Source organism: Miscanthus floridulus, chromosome 16 (assembly GCF_019320115.1).
Source record: "Miscanthus floridulus cultivar M001 chromosome 16, ASM1932011v1, whole genome shotgun sequence".
NCBI classification, from domain to species: Eukaryota; Viridiplantae; Streptophyta; class Magnoliopsida; order Poales; family Poaceae; genus Miscanthus; species Miscanthus floridulus.
This window is the reverse complement of record NC_089595.1, coordinates 11,826,329-11,836,108: the sequence shown is the minus strand read 5'-3', so window position 1 is coordinate 11,836,108 and position 9,780 is coordinate 11,826,329. Positions and strand designations below refer to the sequence as shown.

At 49.9% G+C, this 9,780-nt stretch overlaps 1 protein-coding gene across 1 annotated transcript; it reads left to right on the top strand.

Moving 5' to 3' along the window:
* Positions 1–5,035: 5,035 nt before the first annotated feature.
* On the top strand, positions 5,036–9,503 carry LOC136510277 (kinetochore protein SPC25 homolog). Its single transcript, XM_066504787.1, has 8 exons — positions 5,036–5,375; positions 5,458–5,523; positions 5,641–5,787; positions 5,929–6,048; positions 6,150–6,230; positions 6,343–6,459; positions 8,705–8,949; positions 9,071–9,503. The coding sequence occupies exons 1-8, from the start codon at positions 5,084–5,086 to the stop codon at positions 9,080–9,082; spliced, it is 1,080 nt and encodes a 359-aa protein (XP_066360884.1). The 5' UTR covers positions 5,036–5,083; the 3' UTR covers positions 9,083–9,503.
* The last annotated feature ends 277 nt before the right edge of the window (positions 9,504–9,780 follow it).

Genomic DNA, 9,780 nt, shown 5'->3' with positions numbered 1-9,780 from the left:
TTTTGCACCTGAGGATAACGAGTTTTGGGCTCATTAAGTACCTCGCTGATGAAATAGACCGGACGTTGTACCTTGTAGGTGTGTCCAGTTTCCTCGCATTCGACAACAATAGCCGTACTGACAACTTGAGAAGTGGCGGCGATGTAAACCAGTAGAGTTTCATCTGGTCGTGGCGCTGTCATGATTAGAGGTTTTGTTAAAAACAACTTGAGTTGCTCGAAAGCTGTGTCTGCCACCTCTGACCAAGAAAAAAGCTCAGAGGCCTTGAGGAGCTTGAAGAAAGGTAGCCCTTTTTCACCGAGGCGCGAGATAAATTGGCTTAACATAGCCATGCAGCCTGTAAGCTTCTGTATATCCTTGACACACATCAGTCGTTTCATGTTGGTGATGGTGGAGACCTTATCAGGGTTCGGTTCAATGCCCTGAGCGCTAACGATGTAGCCTAGCAGGATACCGAATGGAACTCCAAAGATGCACTTTGAAGGGTTCAGCTTCCATCGGTATTTCCTCAAGTTTGTGAAAGTTTCTTCAAGGTCGGCGATGAGGTTGTCGGTGGTTTTAGTCTTGACAACCACGTCGTCGATGTAGGCCTCGATGTTATGGCCGATCTATTGGTCGAGGCACGTCTGGATAGCCCTTTGGTAGGTCGCTCCAGCGTTCTTTAGTCCGAAGGACATAGTGGTGTAGCAGTATGCACCGAAAGGTGTAATGAAAGACGTTTTGACCTGGTCTTCCTTCTTGAGGGAGATCTGATGGTAGCCGGAGTAACAGTCAAGAAAGGAGAGCAATTCGCAGCCAGCGATGGAGTCTACAACCTCGTCTATCCGAGGTAGGCCGAAGGGGTCTTTAGGGCAGTGTTTGTTAAGATCAGTATAATCAACACACATTCTCTATTCTTTGTTCTTTTTCTTAACAAGAATAGGATTAGCTAACCAATTTGGATGATACACTTCTTTTATAAATCCAGCAGCTAAGAGCCGTTTTATTTCTACCCTAATAGCCTCCTTTTTGTCCGGCGCGAATCGGCAAAGTTTTTGCTTGATCGGTTTAGCGGTCGGCGAGACATTCAAGGAGTGCTCGATCTTCTCCCGTGGTACCCCCGGCATGTCTGCAGGTTTCCAAGCAAACATATCGGCGTTGGCACGTAGGAAGGAGACGAGCGCACTTTCCTATTTGGGGTCAAGGTGAGCCCCAATTTTCACCGTCTTGGAAGGGTCGTCGAGGCCGAGGCCGATCTCCTTGACTTCTTTGGACTTGGCGGAGGCATGAGGAGGTTCTAGGATCTCCATGTCATCAGCAGACGGCATCTTGGCTTCGGCGATCACGCTAGCCATCTGGATGGAGAGGTCGGTGGCTTCGATGAGGGCGAGACTTTCTGTCTCGCAGGCGTAGGCGACAGAGAGGTTGGCCCGCAAAGACAGGACCCCTACGGGCGAAGGCATCTTTAACACCAAATACGCATAGTGCGGAATGGCCATGAACTTGGCCAGAGCCGGTCGCCCCAGTATGGCATGATAGGCGGTGTCGAAGTCTGCGACGTAGAAGTTGATATGCTCCACTCGGTAGTTGGTTGCCGTGCCAAATTGTACTGGTAGGGTAATCTCCCCAAGCGGTCTGGATGCCCTACCAGGTACCACGCCCCAGAAGGAGTCTGAAGGCGTGAGATCTGTTGGCCCGAGGCCGAGCCCCCTTAGGGCCCCGGCGAAGAGTAGATTCAAAGCGCTCCCACCGTCGACGAGGACTTTTCTGAAGAGCACCTTCTGGACAGTCGCGTTAAGGACAAGGGGAAAACGCCCTGTGTAGGGTATGTCCACCCACTGGTCGGCCCTGCTGAAGGTGATGGAGACTTCGGACCACGGGCGATAGCTGGGGTTGGCGGTAGTTTCTTCTGAAACGACGACGAGCACTCGTTGGGCGGCGAGCTTCCGTTCCCTTCTGCTCTCGTTGGAGGCGAAACCCCCGAAGATGGTGGCGACCACCTTGTCGTGGTCCTGGAAGGCATTATTATTATCCCTAGGAGGTCGGCGTCCTCCGTTTCCGCCATTGTCGTCATTGTACTTTTTCTCCTAGAACTCCTTAGCCAAACCAAGGCAGTCCTTCATCTTGTGTTTGGCATTCTTGTGTAGGGGGCACGGTCCATCAAGGATCTTCTTGTACTGCTCATCGTAGTTACGCTTTGCGCGCGGCTCATTGACGTTGGCAACAAAGTGATCTGGTCGGCGGCGGCGATTCTGACCAGGTTTGTATCCATCTGGCCGATCTTGTCCGCTGTCCTGATGGAAACTGCGGTCATCGTAGCGGCGACCGTTGTGCTGTCGGTCGTCGTTGCGGTCGTCGTGGCAGCGATCATTGTGCTGTCGGTCATCGTTGCGGTCGTCGTGGCGGTGAGGCGGGCGATTAGTGCCCGTATCTTCATTGAAACGCATCTCCGCTTCCTTGGTGTCGGTGTACTAGTTGGCAGTTGTGATCATCTCACCGATGCTGGTAGGTGGCTTCCTGTTGAACTTAGAACAAAGTTCTCGGTGATGAAGTCCTCAGACGAAGGCAGTGATGATTTCGGCTTTCATGATGTTGGGAATAGAATTCCTCATCTCGGAGAAGCGTCTGATGTAGCTACGGAGTAGTTCGGACGGCTTTTGGGTGATGCGGTTGAGATCATGCTTGGTACCCAGCCGCCTGCATGTGGCCATGTAGTTGTCGGTGAAAACTCTCTTCAGATCTTCCCAAGATCCGCTGGAGTCTGGGGCAAGGCTTGTGAACCAGCTCATGGCGGCTAGCGTGAGCATGACGGGGAGATAATTTGCCATGACATTGGTGTCTCCTCCGGCGGCGCGGACGGTGGTGGCGTAAGCCTGTAGCCACTGAGTTAGATTCATCCTCCCTTCATAGGGCTCAACCCTGGTGATTTTGAAACCACGGGGCCACTGGAGCGTTCGGAGCGCCCTGGTGAACGCTGGGGGCCCTTCCGGGCTGTCGGGGCCGACATCGGCAGTATTGCCGGCGACGATCGGCTCCAGAGCTGAGTCCGGGTTGCCGTACTCTTGCTCGTACTCCTGACGACGTTGTACTTCATCTTCATGGCGCCCGAAACGTCGTTGATCGATACGCCGTCGTGCATCTCGAAGGTTACTGAGGTGCACTCGGGCGTCCTGTTCGACCTCTTGGTCATGCTGGCGATGATGCTCGGCGTGGTGGCCTCCACCTCCCCCCTGGGGAGGTAGTGACTGGTCGGCGAAGCGGCTTTGGCTGGGGCAGCGATTAGATCTAGGATCGGCTGATCGGCAGATCACGCTTGTGGAGCATGAAGGTCTCTGAACTTCTCGGATCTCATTAACTTGATAGTGCGTCGCTTTAAGCATAGCGGCGACCTTGGTGAGCTCGGGTGTCTGCGGGAGGTGAGCAAGTTCATTGGCAGCCACGGCCAGATTGGCGCTCGGAGTCTTGAAAACGTCGTGGCCGTCAACGCGGAGGAATTCTTCGTTGAGGTTGCGATGGAGGGGCCTTCCTTGTGAATTGAACTGGTTAACATGAGCGGCCTCGACCATCGCAATGGCGCGTTCATTATCACGTCGTTGCGCACGGTTGGCGTTCCTGTTTTCATGGGCGGGGCGTTCCTCATCTGTTTCACCGTTCCGAGGGGGGCTGTCGATACTGACGTTGAAGATTGCGCCACCCCGGAAAGGTAGGAGAGGAGGTTGCTTGGTGAAGGTCTCGGTGAGGGGCTCGGTGGAGCCTTGAGACTCTTAGTCCGGATTTTCCTCAAGGATAGTTTGGAGGGATGCTCCGGGACCCCGGCTGGCGTGCATCATGTTGACGGTTGGTGGAAGCTGGTCGGTGAGCCGGTAGACGAATTTGCCCCTCAGGGCGTCCTGATACGTAGCGGCGGTGTTGGCGAGCCCGAAGGGCAGGGCGGCGAGCCCTGAGGTTTCGCGAGCACTAAACACCGACAGATCGGGATCGGAAGGTGGTCGGTGCTGAACAAGGGTGTCCAGAGCCGACTCAGCAATGGAGAGGCAATCGGCGAGTTTCAGGCCGACCCGATCGATAGACTCGATCAGATCATCATTGTTGACGTGCCTCCTCTGATAGTAAGGAAGCGAGCGGCGAGTGGCTGATGAAGTCGACCCCGGAAGTGGCTCCGAGATTGGATCTGCAGTCGCAGGTGCGAGGGTGGTCGGCGCAGAACGGATCTGCACGGGCTCAAGAAGCTCTCCAACTCCGTCGATGTTGATGACCCATGTGATGGATCCGACCGTGAAGATCTGGCCGGGCTGCGGGAGGAACGAAGAGCCTGCGGAAAAAGCCATCTTGTTCGACAAGGAAACAACACGCACACCCCTACCTGGCGCGCCAACTGTTGACAGAATATCATCGACAGTCCACCGAGGGGTATCCCGCGATGGTAGATGGATCAGCAGGGGAGCGTGTAATCAAGAACAAGAAGGCAACAGAGACACACGAGTTATACAGGTTCAGGCCGTCAGTATGACGTAATACCTTACTCCTGTGGTCTGTTGGTTTGTATTAGCTATCGTATGATTTGCCGTGATTTTGTAGGGGGTCCCTGCCCGCCTTATATAGTCCGGGGGGCAAGGTTACAAGACGGTTAGATCTGAGAGATAACCAGAAAGTAATAATAGATTACAAGAAACACGGGATCGTGCATATCCTATCAGACTACGTGACATCTTCCGGATATCCTTCCCATGCCTTACGGGAGGCGCCGAGCAGAATCATGCCCCGCAAAGCTCCTTCTCGTGGGCTGGACCGCCCCTGAAGGCGTAGCCCATATAACCTACCGTGGGTATCCGGAGTCATACCCCCGATCTTTTTCTAGCGCACATAAGGTAGTAGTATTATTTTGTATTGCCACTCCAACGCAATTACTCACGCCTAGAGTAAACAATCTGGGCCCTTGAACTGAGCCCATCAAAGACCAACACAATAATCAAGGATAGATGGGCCAACCATTCAGCCCACCTCCGGCTCCCAATCTCCCAAGTCCCAATGTTCTCCCGTTGCAAAATCCCCCAATTCAATTCTCTCCCTCTTCCCCGCAAAGCCCTCGAGCCGTTCGGTTGGGATGGAATCTGGAGGAGACGAGGAGCCCCCGCGCTCGGGGGATCCGCTGGAGTCGGAGGAGCAGCGGATGTGCTCGTCGTGGTCCGACCTCGAGCAGCATTTGGCCGCCGCCCTCCGCCGTCAGACCCCCCCCGCCGCCGCGCCTGCTGGAGCCGGGGGAGTGGCGCCGGATCGGGCGGCGGCGGCGATTCAGCGACAAAAGGCCGCGCAGCGCGCCAGGGCCGCGACGGACGCGTTCTCCGCGAAGCTCGCCCCGGCCCGGTCCCTCGCCGACCAGACCTTCGCGCGCCGAGGTACTGCCGCCGCCGCCGCCCGTCCTCCCGCCCGACCTCCCCCCTCGTTTCGGTTCAAGGTGTTGGATGTTTCTGTCTGCAGAGCAGATCAAGGGACTCAAGGATCAGCTCCGGGACCTCCAGTCGCAGCTCAGCGAGGCTGTCACACGTACGCGCAGCAAACCTTTCTTTCTCCACTACATTACATTTTGGGCTGTTGGGGTTGCCTCACGAGAGGCCGTGCTGCTACGGTGACTGAAATCCGGTTCCGCTCCGCCCTTTGCAGTTCAGTCGTCCAAGGAATCGAAACGCAAGCGTGCCACAGAGTCGATCTTGGAGGCCACGGCTACGAATGAGCGGCTCCGTAGCTTGGTGGCGGATTCCAGGGAGAAGAGGGACTTGCGTAATGCAATCACATCCGAGGAACTTAAAGGTGTATGCACGCCCTTCTCTACTATCCCGATGCTACTTTTGTCTCTTGGGTTGTTATTGTTGTGGCATTGTCACAGGTTATAACAAATGCATCAAGTAATATGCCAGTGATAACACTCTATTTGTTTTCGTCCTGTTGCAGCTCTCGAATCACTTGAAGCAGAGAGTAAAGAAGACACCGAGAGGGATGAGAATGCACGAAAAAAAGCTCTTCTCTGGTATGGTAAGTTCCTCGGCTTCCGGGTTATCTGTGGAGAAGGAGGTAAGCCATACACAAGCTTGATGCTACGCTTAGTTACATGGTGCTGGTGCGGTGCTGCCACTGTGTTCCCTGACAAGCATCTTGTTTTTTCCCCCCTCAAGATGTGAAGTTTGTCTACAATAAGATTGACCCACAACGTCCAGAGAAGGAATACTCGTTTCGTGTAAGTCCGAGTTTACAATGTGAGTTGAAGCTCCTTCCGGTGTCTGGCCAAGTGCTTCTATTGTATACCTCCCTTCTTTTTTACATTTTTTACATGTATATTTTCTCAAAATTATTCTTCTTTCATAGCAGTCATCGATTGTGATCCTCGTGTCAAGGATATTGAGGAATTGGCGAAAGATTTGGGTTTGAATAAACATCTATTCAAGTTTGCAAGAATGACCAGAGAGAAATTCCAGTCTTCTTCATGAATGGTAACCAACAATTTATATCATTTACCTTTTTACGATAATGTGATCAAGTATCAGATTTATAAACATCTTCTACAAATATAATAATCCGAATGGACTTTTTTTCTCTCGAACATGAGGGGGTAAAACAAAACAAACCAGAAAAGAGAAAACAACCTTTCTAAGATTACAAATAATTGACCCGACTATGCAAATGCACTGGACCTATAACCCAAGACGCCCGAGTTCTAGGTTCTGGAGGTTTCTTGCCCCAGCCAGAACCCAGAGATGACCCTCCAGCTGCAAGTTTCTCATAGAGGTTGAGACACTTGGCGAATCTCCGTCAAACACACAGGCGTTTCGATGCTTCCACAAGGTCCAAGCCCCCAAAATGATGAGAGAGTTTACTCCTTTCCTTTGTTGTTTATCAACTCTTTTAGTGATTTTCCTCCACCAAGTGGCAAAGCTGTGTTCCCTTCTATTAGGTACCAGCTGCTGCAAATTAAGTGGAGAGAGCACACTATGCCAAAATTGTCTTGCAAACACACATGTTGTAAGAATATGCTGGATAGTTTCTTCTTCTTGGTCACAGAGTATACATTTATCTGGACGAGGAAGCCCCCTCTTTGTTAGCTGATCAGCTGTCCAACATTTATTTTTTATGGCAAGCCAGAGGAACATCTTACATTTTGCTGGTGCCCAAGATTTCCAGACGGCACCATGGTTCAAACTGAATAGACCCATAAAAGAATGCCTTGTATGCCGTCTTGGATGAGAAAGAACCTGATATTTCATGCTTCCAAATATGCTGATCATCATCACTTGTGAGGGTAAAATTCATAAGAGCATCCCAAAGTTTGAGGAACTCTATCAGCCATTCAGAGAGACCCCCACGTATGTCCTGTACCCACACCCGGTTGTCCAACGCCTCCTCAACCTTGCGAGTTTTTAGGATCCTTGATGGCACACAAACAACAACCTCTGAGGCCATGTCTACTAGGGAGCAGCCATGTAACCAACGGTCTGTCCAAAATAAGGTATTTCTTCCATTGCCCACATTTGTTATCACCGAGATTGCAAACATTCCTCGGGCATGTGGATGGGAAGGGATTTCCAGACCTGACCATGCTCTATCTGCTGAAGTTTTTTGCCACCACAACCACATCATTTGTAGAGCCCACCCCATAATTTCCAAGTTTTGGATGACCAAGCCACCAGAGTTCCAAAGGCCTTTGCACTTTCTCCCATCCCACCAAACAGCAGCCCCCATTGGCCTCTTTGCGACCTCGCCAAAGAAAACCTCGTCTTATCTTGTCTATAGCCTTTATCACCCATTTTGGCACATTTATCGCAATTAGTAAATAAACAGGGATGGCTGATAGAACAAACCGTACCAAAGCCGCTCGACCAGCTTTGCTCAGGAGCGAGGCTTTCCAACTAGGTAGCCTATCTGCTACTTTCTCAATCCAAGGCATAAAATCTCTCTTGTACAGCTTCTTGTTAGATACTGGTAATCCCAAGTAAATACAGGGAAATTCCTTTGTTGGTCATTGCATGGTGTCTTGGACAATCTGAATTGCAGTATCCTCACAATGGATAGGCACCACACAACTTTTATTCAGATTTGTATGCAAATCAGAGGCTGCACCAAAACACTCCAATAGTCCTTCAGTAATTCTCAATTCCTCTTCCACGGGCCTAATGAATAATGCCACATCATCCGCATATAAAGAAATACGTTGTCCTGCTGCACGTCGAGATAAAGGCTGCAGCAGACCTTCCTCTCCTGCCTTGGTAACAAGGCTGTTAAGAACGTCCATAACAATGATGAACAGCATAGGTGAGAGGGGGTCTCCCTGCCGGAGTCCCCTCTGATGGATTATAGATTCCCCGTTGCGTCGAGGCGGTGGAGACAAGACTTGAGACAAGGTTGCACCACCGCTGCCCAAAGCCAAGGTGAGAGAGAACCTCCATTAAAAATGACCAAGAAACCGAATCAAAAGCTTTGGAGATATCCAATTTTAGTAAAAGACTTGAGACTTTCTGACGCTGCAGCAACTTGATAGTTTGTTGCACTAGAATGAACCCTTTTATGTCCGGATATTTTCAGTTTCAGCGAAATTCTCCGGATATATACCCCCTTTTATGTCCCAAGATTTTTGTATGCAAGATAGATTGTATACCTTTTCTCTGGAAGTTAGCAGTTAACTTTTGTCATTGTGTACTTTTTCTTTGCAAGTTATCCGTTAACTCTTATTCCTCAGGGACTCTTCCTATAAGCCCAGTTGTCTCCGTAGAGACTCTTCCTGTAAGTCCAGTCGTCGGTTCAGATGTCTCTGCTGCGCCACTCCCATCACCTGTGATGTCAGTTAGCAACAGAAGTGAGGACGCTCACAATCAAACCCAATCCTCAAGCAAGAAAAATGTGCAGTTACTTCCTGCTAAGAGAGAAGCCACAGCCCTGTCAGGAGTGTCTCCTGGTGTTTTGCGTCGTTCCCCACGTCTCGAGGCAAGTTGACTGTCAATGTCTAGATGCATTCCCATTCTCGGCTAGTGATTATCTAGACTCTAGAGGGCAAGTTGACTGATGTAGTATGGTCATGTCATAATTTTTTGCATTGTTTGTGCAGGGAAAGCGGTGAGATAGTAGCCGAAGCAGATTCTGACCTGGTTCTTGAACCAAGTGATTCTGATACTGTGGTGATTTAGTCCATATGGTGCTTTTCTTTCTTTTAATTTAACTGAAACCTAGAAGGGTATGGTGGCTTGGTTGGCAGTTGGCCGGGCAGAGTGGCTAACTTGGCCTGTAATATTCTGTTGTACTCTGCTGTAGTGGATGAGGCCATAGTCGTGTTCTGGTTTATGGTGTCTATATGTAGCAAGTTTATGAGATTTCAGCAACCACGAGCTCGTTGGTTGTCGCTAGCCTTAACCAAATTATCAGATATTCATACCCACTAAAATGTGAATACGCATATCTGTATCTGCTTTCAAAATGGATGTTGTAACAAATACATTCGAATTCGTCTTTCTTCATTTGCATGATCCAAATTTACATTGGTATCCGAGGTAGACGTGGATATGGATGAATGTCAGTTAAGTATAGATAAAGCACCTCCTAAACATGCTATCAATATATGCTTTTGATTTAGTTTGAAACTGATATATTTATTAAAGAAACCATTTTCAAATACTATTATTTTTTATGCAAATTGTTTTCTATATTCCGATTCACTTATTTTTATTGATATATTCTTATATATTGATATATTTGATTGTTTAAATATTCGTTCATAAATAGGGATGCAAATGGATTGGGTGTAAATAGATATATACAGAT